Source organism: Lampetra fluviatilis, chromosome 30, assembly GCF_964198595.1.
Source record: "Lampetra fluviatilis chromosome 30, kcLamFluv1.1, whole genome shotgun sequence".
NCBI classification, from domain to species: Eukaryota; Metazoa; Chordata; class Hyperoartia; order Petromyzontiformes; family Petromyzontidae; genus Lampetra; species Lampetra fluviatilis.
The window spans coordinates 552,587-576,207 of NC_136304.1; the positions used below are offsets into that span (position 1 = coordinate 552,587).

At 49.5% G+C, this 23,621-nt stretch overlaps 1 protein-coding gene across 4 annotated transcripts in view; it reads right to left on the reverse strand.

Annotated features, from left to right (window-relative positions):
- Positions 1-1,292: 1,292 nt before the first annotated feature.
- The window catches only part of LOC144943099 (osmosensitive cation channel TMEM63C-like), a 37,156-nt gene continuing 14,827 nt past the window's right edge, over positions 1,293-23,621 (reverse strand). For all 4 annotated transcript variants that reach the window (XM_078870267.1, XM_078870268.1, XM_078870269.1 and 1 more), the window contains 17 exons: positions 23,263-23,314; positions 21,899-22,007; positions 21,011-21,084; positions 19,599-19,679; positions 18,503-18,629; positions 17,694-17,827; positions 16,988-17,110; positions 16,120-16,273; positions 15,273-15,379; positions 14,629-14,715; positions 13,165-13,230; positions 11,547-11,709; positions 10,807-10,912; positions 10,062-10,229; positions 8,832-8,944; positions 8,266-8,343; positions 1,293-7,885 (listed from right to left, as the gene is read on the reverse strand). In XM_078870267.1, coding sequence (XP_078726393.1) covers positions 7,607-7,885; positions 8,266-8,343; positions 8,832-8,944; positions 10,062-10,229; positions 10,807-10,912; positions 11,547-11,709; positions 13,165-13,230; positions 14,629-14,715; positions 15,273-15,379; positions 16,120-16,273; positions 16,988-17,110; positions 17,694-17,827; positions 18,503-18,629; positions 19,599-19,679; positions 21,011-21,084; positions 21,899-22,007; positions 23,263-23,314 — 2,021 coding nt within the window. In that variant the 3' untranslated portion in view covers positions 1,293-7,606. The remainder of the gene's footprint in view (positions 7,886-8,265; positions 8,344-8,831; positions 8,945-10,061; positions 10,230-10,806; positions 10,913-11,546; positions 11,710-13,164; positions 13,231-14,628; positions 14,716-15,272; positions 15,380-16,119; positions 16,274-16,987; positions 17,111-17,693; positions 17,828-18,502; positions 18,630-19,598; positions 19,680-21,010; positions 21,085-21,898; positions 22,008-23,262; positions 23,315-23,621) is intronic.

Below are 23,621 nucleotides of genomic sequence, written 5' to 3' on the forward strand. Positions count from 1 at the left end.
TATCCAACAAGGATTCCCCCATCGTGGCTGCTTTCTGTCTCAACTTCGAAATCCTTATTGTGCTTCCACAGCATTCACAACCACCGCCGTTACCTCATCAACCACCACCACCACAATTGCTACCATTGTCTTCATGGTCCCCACGAACAACATCCGACACCAACAGCCATAGCGGCAAGGCTTGAGGCCCTGTTGTCAGTTACTAAGCCCTCTCGACAGCTTTCATTTCATGGGTCCCCTTGACCATGAGCGCTGCCGACACATTTCAATTGGGGGTCTAAATGTCATTGTGATGGTGTTGAGGGGGGGGGGGGCACGAGGTGGATTGGGCAGTGTCGACTGGGGTGGCTTTGGGGCGACACGACAAGTGTTGTGGAGGAGCGAAGCGGCATCTTGTGTGTGGAGGAGCTGCAGCCGATGGGATGTGATGCAAGCAGCCAGCTTGCTTTAACATTCCAACCGCTTGGGTTCCAATCTTTTTGGTGCCAAAATCAAGTCACATGGCGTCTACCTTCCTGAGTACAGGGATTGTTTTATTGGGGGCTGAAGTCTCTCACCTACAGCTCCCTTCCCAGCCCCTGTGGCAAAGCCCCTGAATACTCGACATGGGTCCCCATGGGTCCTTAGCCTCCATTTCAAAATCATTGCCCCCCCCCATATGATCCTCTGACACCCATACACTCGTTGTACCTCCAACCAACCTTCGCTCCATGGGTGATAAGGCTTTCTCCTTAGTTGCTCCGAGGCTATGCAGCACACAGCCCTTGGAGATCAGATCTGCTGAGTCAATCTCCACCTTCAAATCTCAATTAAAAACAAATCCGTTCAAAAGGTCTTACAATCTGGCTTGAATTCCCTCCTCTCATCTCCCACCTTGTTATATTACCTCCCTTGAATGTTCTCTATGCTGCTCTTACGTTTTATACATGTCATTGTTTTCTTCTTGTACGTGTTTTTGTATGTATAATATTGAATATTTTTTTTCCGTTTAGTACTTTGAGCGTAGGAAAAGCGCTCTGTAAATAAAATGCATCATTATTATAATACTAGGCATTTGTTTAAAGTTGAGTTGATTCGGTTATCTCAGGCCAGTTGGAGATACCGCTCTCACCGGACTGTGTTCGTTGTCAGTAACAAGAAACTGGACCATCGAGAATACAGCGACTTGTGCTGACAAGTTCCATCTCCCTCTGTAATCACACACACACACACACCAATCAATGTAATCACACACACACCAATCAATGTAATCACACACACACACACCAATCAATGCTCTGACAAAGTTTTGAATGCAACTCCAAATTGGATTTTGCAAAAGCTTTACCACTTCCAAAAACACAAAACTTTAAACGTCACAATATACCGTAATATGCCTCTAAAACAAGTACAAGGAACATAGCAGGTCTTTAACACTCTGTGCTGACTTAAACAGCCCACCGTGTACAAGTTTCGCATAATTGGCGTGGCTTCATCTCAATTCCGACCGCAAATACTTTGTACGATAATTTTGTTGTTGCTGTGAATAAATAATGTATCATGTTTACAGGTCAATGACCGTATCACCCGGAATATGCCCCGAGGAAGTCAGATCCCGGAAGCTAAGCAGGGCAGAGTCTAGATGGCGTTCGGATGGGTGACCACGTATTGTTGTACGCAGCCAACCGTGATCCTTCAAGGTGCGGGGAAGGACAGCAAATTAAATACGAAAAGCAGTTCTACAGTTTTCAATCTAGATGATTTAAAAGTGCATAGCTCCAGTGGCTTCCTAACATCCGAAGGAAGAGCGTTCCAGACGGCCGCAGAAGCGCAAGGTGACTACGGGACTTTGCCACGCGGTGGGCAGCAACATCCACTTGTGTACCGTACTTCTATGCTCCCAATGCCACAATGACCAGCGTGGTGAAGTATGATCAAATAACCCCCACGAGCCGCACGCGTTTGGGGAGACCTAAATCCAGCAGTTGATTAACAAAAGGTCTGTTCAACGTACTTGGACGATGTCTATAGAGGCATATTTAAACAAGCATATTCATAGAAAAACAACCTTTTACATTCACCAACGGGGGGCCATGCTGTCACAGTTTACATCAGCAAAACAAACTATATCACTTCCTCCTAAAATGGCAGTCGAGGTAACTTGGCATTTTAAAAGCATCAAACGCAAATTGACAACTTAAAAAAAACATATCGCCAAAACACACTTTGTTGTAATATACCAAAGCCCCAGACTTTTGATTTTTCTTACAAGCGAGAGCGTCGGTTTAGTCAGCCGGTCGTGACAGCCACTCAATGTTTACTACAAAAAACAACAACAATGCGGTTCTGTGATCAATGTACATTGGATTATGGCTGCATTGCACGACTTCTTGTGTTGTGGTGCGTTTTTAAAATTGTCATTGTGTTTAGATAGCACAGATGAACTTTAATAATCCGCCCTCCAATTTGTTTGGAGGGGGCGACTCAATGTTAATCCGTGATTTTTCGTGGCGGGGATAATTATTCCTGAAATTCGCGAGGCACCGTCAAGGGGACATTGCTTCACGCGTCAGGCCTGAGGCTTGCCACGTGGATTTGTGGGGTCACATGGCAACACGAGTTCAGTCTGCACCTCCATACCGCCAGAAGGCCTTCACTCAGGAATACTCCAATAGGATTATGAGGCCTCGAAGAGAATGTTTCAGTGCCCCTTCAAGAGATCGAGATTTCCAAAAGACACCGAAAATGGTGTTTATACGTATGCTGTTTGCAGACAATAATACTTTGGTGATAAAATGTGTGTCGTAAACCGTCCTCCACCCGACACGGCCAATTAATAAAATTGTCACGTGAATCAAATGGGCCAAAAGTCTCACTGCTTCAGCACACCAGCGCGTTCGCGAGTAATCTCGGTGCACTGGAGATGAATTCCATCCAGCTTGATGTGGTCGTTAACAGGATCTCAATAATATCGCTAATTTATACAGGCACGCTTCTTTCAGGATGGTCTACATGAGGCCATGTGGCTGTTTTGCCGTTGTTGTCGAATTACCATCACCCAATTAAAGCCTCAGATTCAGGCTTGGCCAAACACATTGTCAAACACAAACAATTACAGAGCACGGAGCAATGGTGGGCAACCGAGACGAGTCAGTGGGCCACGTGAAGCAGACCTCCTCCACCCCAGCGGTCCGCACGCTTGACATCACGCATCGCCCCAGACACACCGGGACCAGGCCACCACGAGGAGGGGCCGCAGGTTGTCCACCACTGATACAGAGCAATGACAGTCGTTGAGCAACCGGGCTGTGACTATCTCACAACACTGAGTCGAGTCACGAACGTGAATCTGGAGCCCAGACTCGACCCTACGCCTTGAGCCACTCAACCCCCCCCCCCCCCCCCATGAATCGCGCTGTGTCCTCTCTCGGAATACCGTCATCGGCAAGTGCATGCCGCCCACCTCTGGCTCCATGGACCCTGTGCCCAGTAGCATTTTAGCAAAGTCAAACGATGGCTTGTTAACCCTTTAAAGGAACGTATATTTATTTACAGTGGCACCGTAGACAACGCTGCTCACACAGATGCAGGCGCCGCGTGAGGCGTAAATCACCTTTGAAGCTTACTTACCAACACCGTATGTGGACCTACGGGACCATGTGACTTTACGACGTGTCTTCTAAATACGACTATCTCAAGATGCAGGGATCTATCAAAATGAGCACCATTCACAGTGAGATCTATTTAAGCGACCTTACTGCCAATTCTACTGCAGTGAAGTGACCATTCGTGGGATTTCAATGCACTACGCGCGTTCCATGGGCGTTGTTTTAAACGCTCTACACCAATTGAAATGGTGCAATTTTAGTAGATCCCTATGCAAGTGCCTTCGACAAGTAGAAGACTTGCCACACACGCCAGCTTCGCGTGGCAGCGACCACCACGTGGCAGTTTGCATTGGGCACGGAGCACGAGAGGGCGTCTCACTGGCACTCACGTGCCCTCTCCTCTGCTTGGTCATCCACATCGTGTACTCTTCATGATGCACTAAGAGCCTTCCTCTTGTGCTTTCACTTTCACCTTCTTTGTCGGCACAATATTCCATTGCCCCTACACTTAAACTTGTTTACAAAAGTCAAAGTGTGTCCACGGCGTATCAACACGCATTGGGGAGTGCTCACCTGTTTGTGGCCCTGAACCCAACGTGGAAGTTCACCTTGACTATGATTGGAACCACGCTGCCAGTTGACACAATTACATTACAACCGCAATATCTGGCATCACGTCAGGAAATTAAAACAATCCCATTTGGAACTCTCACAGTTTGTAGCGTAATTGTCATCTCTGTCGTACTCAAACTCTGCACACTTTTACCTGTAAAGAGCGTCCATGGCATGACAATCAAAGTTACAGATTTGTTAGTCACAAAGCTGTAATACAATATGGAAGTACCAAAGCAGTTATAATTATTGGCGATTGCCGACCGAGCTGAGACCGGTCACCGATGCTCCACAACTCGCTCCAGCTTGAGAAGTTGGTTGGAGCGTGGGCGGCCGCAAACCTGGTCTCGAGCCCAGGAATGAGTCGTGCAGGCTCAGCACCTCAACGTGAAGTGACCGACCTTAGCGCCACCCAGCCACCTCGCACACAAAGGTCACCGTTCACTTTCCACAGTTGAAGGTGGAAAGCATCAACGAGGCATGGGTACAGGGACGCTCGACTTCCCTGCAGTGCACAATATGGCTTCACAGTTTTAGACCGAAATGTAAATATTGTTTTCGTACAAGTCGGCTTATCATTCCATGGAGATTCGTCTTTCATTTCCACCTATTCTCAAATGGCATTTAAGAAGTAAAAACAAATAACTCAATAAAGTCTGCTTGCCCACAGCACCAAGTATCCGCAGAGACCAAAACAAGACTGTCTCAAAAGCACAGGGCCGAGACCTGCGTGCGGCTGTGGGATAAACAGGGTATCCCTAATCGGCGGCACAAGTACAGAGGTGGAGGCTGGCACAAGTTTCATATTCACACGTGGAGCCAACGCACAGCAAAGCACACCCACTCGTCTTCAGTACCAAATGGTTGGAGATTACAATGTACCCCGTGTCCACTGCGTTTTTCAAAAGTTTAACCTAAATCGAAAAACAACTTTTATCTCTCCCTATAAATATACAATTGTCTTGTTTGTTAGGGTGTCCTTTAATGGGCACTCTTAACACCATCGTAGATTAAATGTGGCCTTCGTAAAGTATAAAGACCAAACAGTAAATGCATCTGAAATCCTTTCCAAGTGAAACATTGCTGAGTCTACCAAGACTATACGAGTTTGGATGTGTGAGCCATTTAATTTTTTGAGCATTTATGCGGTAAGAAATCAGTGCCTGGAGAAATCGCACGGATACTCAAAGAGAACACCCACACGCCGCAAACAGGTGCTGTATGATCGAAACCTTGAGGTTGTACTGCTTCCTAGGGCACCTCACTGCCCGTGCACATCGTTATCCCAGCGTGGTCCACCAACCCTGCCTCTTGGTGCTGAATTACAGGTGTGCACCACCACCACACCTGGAAAATGTCTCACTGGCATGCCTTAGTTCGGTTCAATGAGCTGCCCACCCTAAAAATACTTTTTGTATCGTAAAAAAATCCCCCCATTCCAACCCATTACTTTTAAACTAATGGAGCATTCTTGCAGAGCATTATGGGTAAAAGCATAACTCTTTTCGGTTTCAAAATAGAGATTTTATTTGTTAGTCCATCAGACTTTCTAGACCAATATTGTTGCGTAAACCCGGGCCCCATTGTTGAGAGGCCGTGCTCCTGCCAATAACGTCGAGCAAGTCAGCAGCCTTTGTTCAACAAGCCTGACTGCTGATGAGACCCAGATGGTCAACACTGGTCCACAGTTTACTGGCTTAACAACACTCTGCTGGATAATATTGGTCTGGTGAGCTAAAAGGCCAATGGACTAAAACATACACGGTAATAACTCGTTTTCACACAATGTGCTTTTCCTATAACACGGTACTACTTTTAACGTACACTTTTCACACAATGCGCAACACGCCCCGTTGTGAAGCGGTTTCTGAGCGGTGGACGACGAACTACTTTCTTAAACTACGCGGCTGAGCGGTTTGGGAATTAAGGGCATACGCGCAGAGTGATACGGTACGTAGCGTACCCTCATCTCAGATCTTTGTCCTGCCATCTCACGAGTGTGCGTACATCGTATCTTGTCAACCCTGCCAAACTTCACCATCAAGTTATTTTAATGGGAAAGAGTTTTCGGTGGACGCATTGCTGCTTCACGTGGTACTTTCAGGAACGCACCCACCGCGCTCAATGAGGGATTACCGTAAGTGGAGATAGAACAGGGCTTCACTCATGAAAAGAGGATACAAACAATAGAAACAAGAATGCAATTTGTGGCTAGAATTGTATGAATATGGCACCGATGCAAGTGCCATTGTCTCTGTATGCGATCTGCAGGGCTGTCATAAAGTAAAAGAAAAGCGCCAACCCACACAGTTTATTCGTAAGGCAGCCACCGGCATGCTCAGACTCATCACTATAGAACTCCATCTGATGCCGGGCACCCACAAAACATAAACATGTATTCATTATTTGCAGTGCAAGGTGGGGGGCCAGCCTCCGCCAGCACCACGTGACCCTTACCGCCGCCATTTCCTCGAGTGTTTAAAGTTTTCTTGGATAGTCGTTCAGAAACGTAGTCAGTTTCGGCATTGTTCAGTACTTACTCGTTATGTACTTAACGACGCCGATTTTTATTAGCCGGGATGCAAACATCATCCCTAGCATGGTAGTAAATCTAACCGCTAGGAGAAACCAGCACAGGCGTAGCCTTTAGAAACTCTTTAAGAGTGTTTCAGACGCACTCGCGCTAGCAGTGTGCCAACATTGACCCGAGCATGTCGATACAATTTAGAAATGTCCCAGGTCTGTGGATCGCAGAAGCACTCTACCAGAGGCCAACATGAAGTGTCAGATGATCCATCACTGTCCCTTCCAGACTTGGTAGACAGGTCCACAGACAGGGAAGCTAGGACATTCTACTCAGCAAGTCTCCCTGTCCCCCAGGGCAGGGTCGTATGTTGCATACTCAGCTCAAAAGGCAATGCTAAAGCTCAAGGCGGGGGCTGAAACTGCAGCCTTGAAGGAGGCAAGCGAACACGTGCAGCTCGTCATGGCCTTTGCCATCGACACAGGGGCAATGGCTACCCTTGTAGCGTTACACCTTTAACTACAGAGCTCACCGTCGTATTGGACCAGTTGTTTGCCTAAAGATGCAGGAGATAAGACCCTAAACGTTAGCTCGGATAGCAAACGTCCCTAAAATAAATGGTGGCAGAGGGGTCACGTGGTGTGGGCGGAGGCTCGTCCCTCTCCCCTAGGGGAGGAGGGGTGTGAGCCCACCCGGCACCAAACAATACAAAGTAACGGATCGTTACATCTCCTGGGAGGAGCCCTGCACACGATGGGAGTTCTGCTGTGGCAAGCGTCGTAGCGCGTCGGTGGCCGCCCCTAAAACCGGGCCCAGTGCGAGCACCGGAGCCCCCCGTCCAATGAAACGCCACCGTCCAACAACGTCCCGGCGGGGCCGGCAATCAGTCTCCGTCGTAACCGCCGCCGGCGTCGCCGCGGGCGCAGAAGTCGCGCAGCTCTTTGGGGGGCTGCGCGTGGTGGGGCGCGTCGTGGGGGTCCGGGTGGGGGTCCGCGGGCCTCGGAGTCGAGGCCGGCGTCGCGGTCGGCGTCGGCGCTCCCTCGGGGCCGGGCTGCGCCTCGGAGGGGGAGTTGGGCGCCAGTGATCCGTACGAGTGGCGGCTCGGCGAGTCGGCCAGCGAGAGGTCCAGCGTCGGCTCCCGCAGCACCTCGGCCACAAACAGCTGCACGCACGCACCGGACGGTGGCGGGTTTAACGACGCATTTATATATTTACGCGATCAGAGGTACGGTGTAAGTCAACAAACACAACACTGATGGATGGTAGGAGGGGGACCAGGAGGAGACGCCGGTGACGGCTGGAGGGCGACGTGCCGACTCTATCCACGGCTCGGTGAAGAGCTCGCCAAGCTGCCGCTCTCTCCAACCGCCCTGCGGTGCAACAGTCCGCCAAGGAAATACACCACGGGCAGATTGTATTGATCCGTCTCCTGGGTGCTGCTGCTAAAGGTGGTGTTGACGCTCATGCCGGTGCCGCTGGTGTTGTGATTCGTGTTGCTGGTGCCGGCTGGCGCTGGTCGCGCCGCCAGCGCCGGGGACCCACCGGCACGGCTGGGGACAACCGCGAGCTCGCGTCCTCCGCGTCGTCCTCCACTCCCACGGGCGGCTCCACCACCGTCGGCTACAAAGACAAAGATCCACCGTATAGCCTTTAACTGACCTTTTGGGAAAATTCTGTTTGCGAGCACCTATGAGGGGGTGGGTGGTCAGCACCATGCCCGCTTGCATTTACCTCCTTAATGGCAACATTTAAATATCACAGCAGGTAGTCATTTGCGGCTGAGTCAACCTTGGAGAAGCCCAGGTCCGTTTCAGAAAATCGTCACTGGTGTTGGCCGAGAGTGGGAATCGAACTTGGGCCGCCGGGTTCTTAGCGCAGCGCACTAACCGCCGTCAGCTGCACGCATGCGCAAACGCACGGGCGTGCGCGCGCGTGACAGAATCGACGATTCATCGGTCGGTCATCAGCGGTGAGCCACGGGGCCAGGAGAGGCTGGGTCACCGGACGAGAGGGGAGGGGATGTATGTCTGTAGAACTTCTTTCGCACCCTACGTAGCCAACCGTGCTCGTCGCAGGTGCGGGAAAGGGCGTGCGCGCACGTGCGTCACCTGGCGTGACCGCAGCAAGCGCTCCAGTGCCTTGTACAGCAGCCAGAGGAGCACGGTGGCGCCGGCGAAGCCGAGCACCTCGCTCAGGAACATGGTGATGGGCCTGCGGAGGCCTGGCAGTGGTGGCGGCAGCAGCGGCAGTGGCAGCAGTACACAGAGGGCACGACGAGCAGAGAGGGTTAATTGAGCACAGGCGGACAAGATCATTGTTTTCATACGTATATCAAATCGATTTGATGACTAATATGTGTAATTTACTTCTATTTATTAAAAAAACATATTATTGTGGAGGTCTTTCTAAAAGTAGTGGCAGCCCTGACATCCTGCCTGAAAAATATATTGATCCAGAGAGCTCATGGGCTGACAAGACTGGCAGGTTAGTTACTTGCATGTGCTTAAACAGACCGGTCTGTTTTTATTATTATTTTTATTATTATTTTAATATGACAGGAGTCTTTTTGAGTGGACATTGGTGGCTGGGCAAAAACCAGAAACCAACCACACTTTGAGAACCCAGTTGAATCCAGGATGGCTGAAACCCAGATGTGAGCCCAGGACCTTGGCAGTGCCAGCCTATGACATGTTGCTGCGAGCACTATCGCACAAACACAACTATGACTGCCGCAATTCCTACAGCAAGCAGTTTATCCTCATCGGAAGGCATTCATATAATCCGACAGTGGAAGGATCATGATGATAACTGATGATGCTCGGGTGGTAGTCAGCAGTGAGTCATCACTGGAGGGATCAGACATACTTCAATAAGCAGCACCAGCTCAATGCTGTTGAAATCCTGAACCCTCCAGCCACTTCACGTCGTGCCTTGTCTAAATGCTGGCCTAACTCAGATACTGCGCAAATACATATGCATCGGATTAAGTCATCAAAAGAGATTATATGGCTCAAGATATATGCTTTGAAACCTTCCATGTGAAAATAGATTATTTATGTGACCAACATGAAAATCGCGTGTGAATGCAACACTTCGCTAACAGAGTGAACGTACAGACCGGGTAGTGAGGACGGGGCGCAGGACAAGCACGAGGCAGAAATAGGACGAAGAAAAATCTCGATCGATCTGCGACCCCAAATCAAACGGTGAAAATTCATAAAATCGCTGAGAGGGGGATGAACCGTCCAAACAGCTAACCCCACACACGATTCCCCAGCTCCTTTGTCGCTTAGCCTTAAACATCGACCAAAATACGCTGGGGAGTGGTGGGAGCTGACCGAGCCTCAGGATGGAGAAGAAAAGGAGCCAAAGGATGCAGAGCAGGGGGGCCATGAGGAGCTGGGTCACCGCTGCCTTGTGGGTCTTCTTCTCCATCTTGGCGGGCAGGTACGTGAAGAACAGGTTGTAGCGGTCCACGTAATGCTTCAGCACCATGTACAGGAGGCCTGCGGATGGGGGAGATGAAGGTGGCCGGGCCCCGGGGATCACGATCACAAGCCACTCGTGCATGGGCCATCTTTATCACACCGGGTGAGAACCCCACTAGCAGCTTGGTGTTGCTTTCGCAAGGCACATCCTGGATATTTATTTTCCCTTTAACAGGAGCAATGGGAGTGTGCCGTTACGCAGGAATGGAGACTCAAACGTGCGTTTTGTTTGTGCTGCGTGCCACGTTGGTGAGGACGCACCGTAGCTCACAATCGGAAGGTTGCAAGTTCAGTGTCTGGTGAGAGGCCGATTCACACCACTTCGGTGGTCGTCCTAAAGCACGACTGGCCCCTGCCACAGGAATGTGGAATTTTGATCACTGGCTTAGGGATGTAAACACTCTACTCTCATGTTTCTTTCAACAAAATAAAAGTAGTTGCAGACAGCTGTAATGTTTTTGATTTGGGCTACAAGACCAATAACTTGGAGTTCTGTGGGTAAATACTACATGGGGGTCCTGGGAAGGCAAAATGAAAGAGAGCAGCAGTGAACCAAATGTTTGGTGGGCAGTGGTGGGGGTGCAAAACACTCTACCGAAGGGCGTGATGATGGGACAGATGACGCTGTAGGACATGGTGACCGTTATGATGCACATCGTCCACGCGTACTCGAGCCCGTACGGGAACTCGTAGCAGCAGCGCTGTGAAGAGGGCCGAAACACACGATCACAGACAAAGATCCCCCAAATAGCCTGTAACAGACTGTAGGGGCGAGTGCTGTTCGCGAACACTTACGAAGGCCGGTGCGGCACACATCCATGTAACAGCGAAACTGCGTCCTTGCGCGTCTATGTACGTACGTATGTTTTGGGAAGCATTTGTATAGTAATTTTCTGCACTACGAACACAGCCACATCGGTTCGACTTCCAGCCATGGGTAACCACAGAGTAAAGCTGTAGCTAAACCTTTCTCGGGCCTCCACGAGGTCAACTCATCTGTTGACTTGTAACTACTGCGGCAAGTAGAGCATTAGCGCTGGGGAGACGAAAGCGGCCGACATGGATCTGGCCACATCACCCTCGTGTGTGCCATGTCGGCCTAAATAAGTGCTTCGCCTGAAGTGGCCGGTGGCTCGTCAGCTGTGCACAGAGCAACTACTGGGTTGCTGGGCAGGACGCAGGGAGCCACTGTCAACGGTAAAGCGGCCGCTGAAGTGCAGCGAGCCGACGGTTCCCCAACACGGAGGGTTGCGCTGCTGTGCGAGAGGATGGCCGGGAAAAGAGCGTAAGCGAAGTGGGGGCTTTTTGGGGGCTCGATGCCCGTGTGGACGTCACCTTGCGCACGTGATGCCGGTGTGCGTCCGAGCGAGCCAGGCACAGGCGCAGGCCGTACAGCGCCAGCTCCGGCAGGCGCAGCAGCCGTGCCGCCGAGCCCAGCAGCGCCGCCGTCACCACGTAGTTCACGAAGAACGCGCCGTTGTCTGGCAGAAAGACGCACCTGCACCGGCACGGCGGGGCAATCGTACACATGCACACACACCTGTGTGAACACAGCGGTACAATCACACACACACACACCTGTGTGAACACAGCGGTACAATCACACACACACACACCTGTGTGAACACAGCGGTACAATCACACACACACACACCTGTGTGAACACAGCGGTACAATCACACACACACACACCTGTGTGAACACAGCGGTACAATCACACACACACCTGTGTGAACACAGCGGTACAATCACACACACACCTGTGTGAACACAGCGGTACAATCACACACACACCTGTGTGAACACAGCGGTACAATCACACACACACACACCTGTGTGAACACAGCGGTACAATCACACACACACACACCTGTGTGAACACAGCGGTACAATCACACACACACACACCTGTGTGAACACAGCGGTACAATCACACACACACACACCTGTGTGAACACAGCGGTACAATCACACACACACACACCTGTGTGAACACAGCGGTACAATCACACACACACCTGTGTGAACACAGCGGTACAATCACACACACACCTGTGTGAACACAGCGGTACAATCACACACACACACACCTGTGTGAACACAGCGGTACAATCACACACACACCTGTGTGAACACAGCGGTACAATCACACACACACCTGTGTGAACACAGTGGTACAATCACACACACACACCTGTATGAACACAGCGGTACAATCACACACACACCTGTAGGAACACAGCGGTACAATCACACACACGCACACACACCTGTGTGAGTACAGTGGTACAATCACAAACACACACCTGTATGAGTACAGTGGTAAAATCATATACACACGCACGCCTGTATTGTATGAATGTTGAACTTCTTTTGCACCGTACATAGTCAACCGTGCTAACAGGACGTGTGTATTAGCACAGTGATAGAAAAACAAAGATCCCCGTATAGCACTCACTCTCCTAGGTCGACTCAGCCTCAAGTGAGTAGCTGGTGCGGTGTGTAAACTAGGGAGACAAAGGCGGCCGGGCGTGGCCCTGGCCACCCACCCCCTCGTGTGCCGTGCCAGCTCTCATAGGTGCTACTCGCGAACAGCTCTTGCCTCAACCGTCTGTACAGGCTGCACGGGGGACACTTTTGTTTACGGGCACCGCGATGGCGAGATGTTAACTCCCTCACCTGGTCTGCAGGAGGTCGTACCCTGACGCCTGCTATATATTTGGAGTTTGCGTGTCTCTCTGCCCGTGGTCGTGTGGATTTTTCTCCGGGTCCTCCGGTTTTTCCCTCCACATTTAGAAATGTGTTGGGCTGCTATACATTTCCACGTGATAAGCCACTTCGTTGAGTTATAATTTGTGGCTAGGCGACGTCTGAACGAGAACTAGATAGCTCAGTGGACCTTACCTGGTAAGATATAAACTCGTCGTTTTTTTAGTGATGAGACAGCACTCACTCGAAGCGGATGGTGCCAGACTTGAGCAGGTCCTTGTCAAACAGCCAGCGGAAGAACACGTCAAAACTGTGACATAAAACCACAACATACACGTGTAGAGGACCCATAAAACCACAACATACACGTGTAGAGGACCCATAAAACCACAACATACACGTGTAGAGGGCACATACAGCACGACATGCACGTGTAGAGGACCCATAAAACCACAACATACACGTGTAGAGGGCACATACAGCACGACATGCACGTGTAAAGGACCCATAAAACCACAACATACACGTGTAGAGGACCCATAAAACCCCAATATACACGTGTAGAGGACCCATACAGCACAACATGCACGTGTAGAGGACGCAAACAGCACATGGCTGTAGAGGGCGAAGCAAACTAAAACAATGCCGCATGAGTGAAAGAGTGTGAATGTTTGTGACACGGGTACAGTGAGGATTAGCCCGGGGCAGTAAGGTTGTGCCAATTAGGGTTAGGGTTAGGGGGGAAGCAGGGCAGCGAGTGTGTGTAGTGCACGACTTCGGAGACGATATTTGTGGAGGCACCTTCTTTCATTAACACACACGATCTCGCCTGCACGCACTCTGTACTCGCCAGCCTATGACACAACACGAGCCGGCTGGCATCGGCGGCGCCGACTGAGACAGCTGACAGGCTGTCGAGCAACGCAATGTCGAGCGAAGACTGCAGCGACGATGGCGACGAGACGACAGCGACGACGAGACCATCCAATCCCAAATCCTACCGGCGCGGCCTGGCTCTGCCCTGGCCACGCCTCCCTTCTGGAACCCACGAGCAAGTTCCAGGGCCTCCCTAATGGGGCCCTCCGTGACCCTTGCCCCAGTTCCTCCGCCCCGCCCACACACAGCCGTGTATCTGCTCACCGGCGTGTGTGCTGTTTGTACACCGCAGTTGCCGCTGCTGGTCACCAGTGGGCGCTATTACACTACACATGTGCTGCGCAGTAAATCACTCAATCTCTGTTCTGTATCTCTACATAAACTGTTCATACTTTTAAATTGTCGGCCTCGTGTCCTTCTATACTGATGTTAACCCAATAGCATCTGTTTAAGCAAGGAGACTTTGCAGAGGTTTTGACCTTCTGGGTTTCATCAGCGGCATTAGGGTTGATAAACAAATACCACTGGCTTGGCTGATGTTACTGGTAAGAGCACTCCCTGTAAATGATGGGGCCCTGTCAGCAAAAAGATAAATGTTGTATGGAGCTCATTAAGCGCGGCTGTGCAGGATTATGAGTAATACTGTAAGGGGGTATCTTTGAATAAATTATAACGTTTAACATGGAGCTAGAAGGAAAAATACATTTTGAGACAAATATTCCTTATAATTTATACGAGAATATACAGTCGTTGACAGAGTCTTGACACTCAGTGAGGCTTCCCTTTGAAGAATACAGAAACATCCACCAACGAGACATTTGTAGGAGCGTACCTGGACAGGCCCAGCGACGGCAGAATGAGCACCATGAAGATGAGGAAAGTGTAAGTCTTGTGCATCAGACACTGGTTTGTGGCTGACCTGCAAGAAAACGTGAGTGGCGCGTGAACGTACAATCAGTGAAAAGCCCTTCAAAGACGGAAAGACAAAATGTTGCGAATTCAAACAGAGCGAAGGTGGCTCTCAGCAGTGGTCAGCGGCTTGCCATCAGCCACAGAAGCTGCGTGCGGAGAGATTCCACGCGCAGCTCACAGGTGTGTCTTAAGATCCAGCTCAGAGCTTTGGCGATCAGCCGATTAAGTCGACAAAGAAATCGCTCACAACAATTTTGGGTGGTCATATACTCGCGCCCATTTAAAGTTGGTGGCAGCCCCCATATCGTGCTCCCTGAAGGCGGGAATCTCCCAACAAGCTTCGCCCAGTGTGGCACAGCTGATGATGCCGATGACATCACCAAGCCCGGCGCATCACCTCCCGTCCAGTGGCACACGTGGGAACAATTCAATTGGTTTTACAACTATTCTCGTATAATCTGATTCGTCGAACGATCGAACCGATAATCGGTATAAGTAATTGATGATGTAAATAATCGAAGAGCTCAGCTCTACGACGCCAATAAATAATAATACGGAGCGTACTTTGTCCAGTGTGCTTCATAGGTAGTGGACTGGTAGACGATGAAGGGGAGTGTGGCTGAGAAAATCCACAGCAGAATGGACGGGAAGAACTGGCTGATGAGAGGGTTCTGTAACGGAGAGACGAGACATCAACAGCAATGGAGGATTTCCATTGAGCGGCGCTTACACACCGAGCGTATCTCAAGGAGCAGTGGCAACACACACGAAGAAACATTTGGCAAGGGAAAGAAATGTGTAAGGGACAACAATGAAAGTCAGAACAGAATTTTAGATGCTGCAGTCGAAACAAGAGATGATTACCTAAAGGGGTATTGGAGGCGTTTGAAAGACAAGCGAGTTGCGAATCTCACGGAAAAACCCACTCGACACATCACCGAGCATTCACCCCCATTCTACATCGCTAAACACATTCTCTTTTATAGCCTCACTGAAATGTTTGCATTAACAATTTTGATTTATATAGCACCTTTAATACGATCAACATCTCTAGACACAGGAACAACTGCACACATCCGGTTGTGCGGACGAAACATCAAGTACCGTCAAAACTTGCCAATGACCGGCCAACCACAACAGTAAAACATCACATTTCATTGGGTAATAATTGGATAAACTGTGAAAACCAAAACATACAATCTGTCTGGCCATATAAAATACAAGTGGGAACCTATTTACCATATATCCACAATAACATACTTTTGTTTTATCTGGGCCATCCCATTCCGCCATTACCCCTGGATAATGGAGCGTTGACTGAACATATATCTGCGTGCATGCATTCAAGCCCGCACGCAGGACATCACGGAACGACCGTGGCTGAGCGCAGAGTCTCTCCCCACGTCCTCACGTTGAGGTCCTCCACAGTGCGCGTGACGTTCCACTTGTCCATGCTGCTGATGATGATCGAGGGCGTCGTCAGGAAGAAGATGAGCACGAACAGGGGGACGTTGATGAGGAAAAAGCGCAGCCACCAGACCCAACCCTGCACCGACAGGTTATCCCTGCACGCTCGCGCGCACACACACGGGTCGGGGTGCCGGTTTAGAGTTTTGTGTCCGTACGTCGCTCCGTTAGTCTGTGTGCTTATCCGTCCGTTCGTGTGGCCGTCCGTCTGTCTATTGGTGCGTCCCTTCGGTTGTCGATGTGTTCATCCATAAATCCATCCATTTGTGTGTCTGTCCATATGGCCATTCGTGCGTGTTTATCCGTCCAGCCCTTGGTGCATGTGTCTGTCTGTCAGTCAGTTCGTCTGTGTGCACGTGCATCTGTCCATTGGCGCATGTGTCCATCTGCTCTTGCGTGTGTCTGACGGAATGTGTGACTCACTAGCAGATGATTTGCGGTGCCTGTCAATGTGTCCTTCCATCTGTCTGTATGTATGTCTGTCTGTTCATCTATGCATTTGGCTATATATTCTTGGGGCGCCACGGTGGCGAGATGTTAACTACCTCGCCTGGTATGCAGGTCGTGGGTTTGATCCCGACCCTATCGCCTGTATATTTGGAGTTTGCATGTTGCCCCCATGGTTGTGTGGATTTTTCTCCAGGTCCGGGTTTTCCCTCCACATTTAGAAACATGCGTTTAGAGTATTTGGCTTCTATATATTTCCACAATAAAAAATAGTTAAAGTTTAATTGTTTGTGCCAATACGTGTCTGCGCGTGTGCCCATGCATGCGTCTGTCCATGTGCGTGTCTGTGCGCCTGTGAGTCTCACCAGCAGATGGTCTGTGGAGCCGGCGCGTAGCTCACATGCCAGCGAGACGAGCGGAGAGAGTCGCTCACCCGGGAGCGCGTGGGTCGACGCAGACAGCGGCACAAGCCGTACTCGCGCAGGATGCTGCCAAGAACGGGGCCGCGCACGGCGTCAAAATGATTACCACGGCACCCGCATTATACCGGGTGCGGCGAAAATCAGGAATCGTGCGTCCGTACGGTAAATCGTAGCAGATTCTCAAACTGCGCATCATTTTACTTGGGACATTTCGCACAGGATGCTTGAACATTTCACAACACGTCCGCTTTGATCTTAGCGCACTCAGCTCGTATGTTTGCCCTTGGTTGTCTCACGTCTGTGGAGTGGTCGGCTTAGAAGACTAATTTCAAATGCTCGCAGAGGGAGATCCTCGCGAGAGGCAACTCCTCTCTTTTACAACAACACAAACAGCGCCGTCCCGACATCTCTGTATTCCTGAATTTTTCGGCACCCTGTACGGGCCGAGATCTTGGTTTCAAATACACGGGACGGGAGGTAGTTGGGCGACTGAGCCGGTGGCTTTATTTGTCTATCCCAGTTGCTGAGCACGGGGCCCAGTGGCGCCCAAGACGCCGAGAGGCCAGCAACAAACGGCGCCATTGAAGCCGCCATCGATCCGACAAGCTGACGCAGCGAGGTCATGAAGAGCTTGGACAAAAAGACGCACGCCTGGGTCATGCTCGCGTCCTGGAAGGTGGCGAAGGCCATGCCCAGCGGCTTGGTGAGCACCCTCATCTTCTCGTTCTCGCACTCGTCCGTGAGCGCCTCCTCGCGCTCGCTGTGGTACTGGACGCCGTCCACCTGCGCCGGCGGGCGGCCGGGCCAAGCGGGGACGCGCGACGGCAGGGGAGGAGGTTTGTTAGTCGGACTGGTGGGGGGGGGGGGTGTTGTTATTGAACATCCACTGAGGTTGCAGAGAGGCATGTGAAAAAGACAAACACAAAGATCCCCAGTAGAGCCTTTAAACAAGCTGTTGTTGGAGGTGCTGTTAGTGAGCACCTGTGAAGGCAGGCACAGCACATGAAGGGGATGCGTGAACAACACCACGCCCTGCCACCTTTGTCTCCCAAGTGCTGATGGCTACACATCACACCAGGTACTTATTTTAGGTTGAATCGACCCAAGGGAAGCCCATGACCGGTTCAGATAATCATCATTGGTGTTGGCCGTGAGCATAAATCGAACTCGGGTCGCCGAGTATATGGTGCGGTGCTTTAACCGCTGCACCACCGCTCCACAAACACACACACACGCACGCACAATACATACACGCACACAATGCACACACACACACAATGCACACACACAATGCATACACACAACGCACACACAATGCACACACACACACACGCACACAATGCACACACACAATGCACACACACACAATGCACGCACACACACAATGCACACAATACACACACACACAATGCACACACACAATGCACACACACACACAATGCACACACACACGCTGACCTTCCGACAGATGCCGCAGATGTCGCACAGGCGGAGGCAGCCCTGGGCACGGACTCGCACCATGACGGGTGCCCGCTCCTTCTTCGACATGGACAGGCAGTAGAGTCGGCCCTGCATGGCTCGCCGCCTGGCACAAAAACACACGCCGGCTCTCGTCACTCAGCATGATTGCACTCAACCCACGCGGCACCCTCCACATCACGGGAAAACCTTTCCTTCATAATGGCCGAATGGGCCCATCGATGGACCACGCATAAGCTCACACCGCAGTTGCTTTTGTTACTGCGAAAGGCCCCTTGCTCTGGTTTGCCTCCAAGTTCTTCCCCCTTATGTTTAACTCCCTAATCACCCTTCCCCTTTATTAGCGACGTATTGTTCCTTGTTCTGCTTCGCTGTGTTCTATATATTTATTATTTTGTTGAACACAAATGCGAGATCTGTGACGCAGGCTCGTGTTGTGATCACTGGAGAATATTCTCGTCGTATGTGACCCCATCCACTCACTTATACCGACACTTTTGAATTTTTTTTTTTATTACGTACAGAAATAAACAAATCTCATCTATTCTTATATCAAAGCATGCACAAATTAATATATTGCCAGGTTTTGTTTAATGTTTAATATACAGCAGGACGTCGTATTTGTACGGATATCAAAATAAGTCACCACCGTACCAAATGTCAGAAACCACAATTTAGATTTAAAGCTTTCGTGACTGCAGGGATTCATATTCTTGGTTCTTTCGGTAAAGTCACGTAGAAGGGAAACAATCAAATAATAAAAATTATTTTAGAATATGAATCCCTGCAGTCAGACCGCATTCCATTCTCTTCCTCTCCCCCCTCCTCTTTTCCGAACATAGATGGACTCGTCCATCTGAACAACTGCCAAGTCGCTGGCCGTGGTGCTGACGTTAAGAAAAAAACGCCACTTTTTTCAAATTTTCTTGATGTGGATTTCACACCTGATGATGATTGCTTGTGTTGCAGTCGAAACGTCGTGATAATTTTATTGTTTTATATTTTTATTATTTTATTGTTTCCCTTCTACGTGACTTTACCGAAAGAACCAAGAATAAGAAACCACAATGTTTACTTTTTAGTGTCCAGCTTCATGAGTCGTTGAACGTCGTAGCAGAACTGTACCCCCGTCACGGTGCAGCCCGGGTACGCCTCGCTGCGAAACACACACACGCACCACAGAGACACACACACACCACACACACACACACCACAGAGACACACACACACCACACACACACACACCACAGAGACACACACACACCACACACACACACACACACAGAGACACACACACACAGAGACACACACACACACCAGAGAGACACACACACACCAGAGAGACACACACACACCACAGAGACACACACACACAGAGACACACACACACCACAGAGACACACACACACCACAGAGACACACACACACCACAGAGACACACACACACCACAGAGAGACACACACAACAGGCCTCCTCAATGCCGTCTCGCTACGTGATCTGCCTCGCACCTGCACGTCAGCCGATTTCAGCTGACGTGATCGCTCCATAGCCTCTTCGGGGTGTTCTCTCCGTTGGCTGCCATTCCCCTGCTAGTCTCGACCGCCGGCCATCACCTCGCACTGTTAGCGAGCCACCTATTAAGGCTTGGATGGCACACACGAGAGTGGTGTGGCCACTTTCTCACATGCATCTGTCTCTAACAAGTCCTGGTATTGACTATGCAGTATTCATGCACTCGTTTTTTCTTGAGCCGATATAGGGAAGGGCAAAGGTTAAGTGGTCAGTTGCCAAAGGTGTTATTTGCAGACAAAAATTATGAGTTTAAAGTAATCTTGGGACGAGTCCTGGGCCACCCCCGCACCGACGCACACTGACAAGCGTAGCGCAGTGAGGTGCGGCCAAACAATCCCCACGACCAACAGGGTATGTCAAGGCCTTCATCCAGCAGTTGATGGACAACGGACTGTCAATTACAATTTTTTATTATTTAAACATTTTCAATGACTAAACTACTATAAAAAATAAAACTATTTAATGTCACCAGGTAAGGCCCCCTGAGCTATGTAACTCTTTTTCAGAAGCTATCTGACCACAAATTATAGCTCAACGAAGTGGCTTATCATGTCAAAATGTATAGCAGCCAAATACTCTAAACGCACGTTTCTAAATCTGGAGGGAAAAACCAGAGGACCCAGCGAATGAACTCCAAATTTACAGGCATAAGGGTTGGGATTGAACCCACAACCTCCTGTATACAAAGCGAGGTAGTTAACATCTCGCCACCGTGGCGCCCTCTATATCAATTACATATTTGTGCCCACTGCAACACACAATGAACTACTTCGGAAACAAACCGTGTCTTTAACACCGACCTCTGGGCAGCTGGTCGTGGGCTCAGTGGCTGCGAGGCCACATGGCCACACAGAGCCCTGCCACAAACCAGCGTCTGATGCTCAGGGGCAGTTCCCCGCTACGGTTGTACTCACTGGAAGTGTGCGGCCACGATAGCCGAGTTGGTTATTTCTTTCGGTAGTCCAGTGATGAACAAGGTTCTCATCTCCTAGAGGGGAGGAATAGCAACAATACATTAAATAAATAATGTCAAGGTTCAGAGGTTATCACAGACAATTTAGTCGATTGTTACCACACCACACTATTCCTTATTATCTTTTCATACACACGAATACCGTTCCAAAGTTGTACACACAAAGTGCTTGCCACAAATGGACCACAATCCCTTGCTGATCTCGTCAAGGAGCAAACATCATCATGCAAACTCCGGTGAACCTCGCAGCGGCTTTTGGCTAACCAACGAACAAAGGCGGTCACTGCATTGTGCGCTTTTAGATGCGTTTCTGCAGCCATCGGGAACACGCTTCTTTCCGATACTAGGAAGCCACTGGAGCTGTGCACTTTTAATCTAGATCGGAAACTAATTTATTTAGAACTGCTGTCTGTGTTTAGTCATCCTTCTCTCGCACCTACAATTAGCACGGTTGGCTACGTATGGGGCGAAATAAATTCAACATACACACATACAAAGTTGACAGCTGACCTAAAAAAAAACCCTGTCACAGCATCCCACAACAAACTGGAATGAGGTCTTCCCTTAGTCACTGACCTCTGAGCACCATTCAATTACCAGTCTCACTAACCTGCCCTCCTCCATCCTGCACATATCCCACACAATACTACCTCCGCATCGACAACTCCGTAGAGCAGTGTTCTTCATTGCGTCACTCTAAGTCAGTGTCCTTCATTGCGTCACGCTTAAGTCAGCGTTCTTCATTGCAAGGCATTGTGGTCCTCTTGTCTTAATGGAATGAGGCAGTGTCAAGGCTCAATGTGCCCATCTTTGGGCTGTGGAGCCTCACCATGTTTTCGTGCTTGTGGTCAACGAGCCGTCGATGCCTCTGCATCCAAATCACGGTGATGAAGAAGTAGAGGACTGTGAATGTGGTGTGAACCCACAGGATATTGTTTCTGTGAAATGCACACGTACAAAGATCCCCCATATAACCTTAAGAGACTGTTGGGGAAGATGCTGTTAGGGAACACCTGTAAGGCCGGCACAGCACGCAAGGGGGTGGGTGGCCAGTGCCACGCCTCGCCGACTCTGTCTCCGTCGTGGTGATGTTTACACATCGCACCAGGTACTCGTTTGAGACGTATTCGACCGAGGAGAGGCCCAGGACCGATTCAGATAATCACCACGGGTGTTGGTCATGAGCAGGAATCGAACGCCGGTCACCAGGTTCATGGTGCAGTGCGCTAACCACTACCGCTGCCCACGAAACAAACACAAACACACGTATATAAACATCTCCATTTAGTCGTATACACTGGAGGAGCAAGCGCCAGAAGTAAGCACCACACACATATAGACCCAACCAAACACATGTGAAAAGTCTCCCACTTGGCTTTGGAGAATTGCAACTTATGTGAGTCAAAACATTTACATTTTTATTGAGTAACAATCATCGTTATCAGCCATGATCTTTCCACTGCTGGATGAAGGTAGTGATATGCATTATATGGTGTTTTAAGGAACTGTATTATAATATAAGTGTAGTGCTCTACTTAATTACATTACATCTTACTAGGTGTGTAACACTTAATGCACCACATTTTCGACTTGCTATAGAATTCGACTAAAGACCAGCTGTTGTTTTGTATTCGCATTCTGCCCAATAGCATCGACTGGAACACAAAAATGCACTCTCATGATCACTATGCAATAAATCATGCATGCAAGAATCGACAATTTTCCATTCATATATGTTGCGTAGGATTGCTTCATGTAAACCACATCAGCCACTCCAGATTCTAAACGAATCGCAACTTCAAACAGGAATTGACTCTTGAATCCAAATCAATCCTCAAATTGAAATTATTCATAAAATCCTTGGAAGGGGGATTTGTGAATTGTTAAACGCATACTTATTACAGCTTCACTAAACCATGGTTCTAGGACAAGTGGCTGCATGACCCTCTGATGTTGCATAGTGAACCCACATTACTGAAATTACCATCACAAGCAGAACAATCGTTAAATGCGTGGACGTGATTGGCCGTAATTCTTACCGATCGTCCATTCACGAGCCTCCAATCTGCCAAGGCGCCCATTGACCCACAGGCCCATTGTGTCTGCTAAATCTCACCGCCATTCCGCGAACGATTATTTTACGTCTGCAGGATGTGCGAAATGAACCTAAAACACGTAGACTGGGGTACTTACGATGGAGATATGTTGACGATCGTTGTACGGCCAAAGTTGTAAATGTCACCGCCTGAAATGTAAAGTGCTGTGTTATTACTGACTGATTTACTTTACACTCACATTCATCACGTTTAGGCTGGCGCACAGGCTATAATTAGGAATCAGGCATTGTGATTGATACACATTATCAACGTTTACAAATGTACAAAATATACCTTATTCACCCATCATCCTCTCTCTCCCCCTAACCAAGGAATACAGCCAAACGTAGATTCTAAGAGGATACTTTTTATGAGCTTTTACTATTTTTTGTCATTTTTTAAATGCATATATTGAGCCTCGCAACATCTCCCTCTTGCTCATGGTGTTTGAGCGTG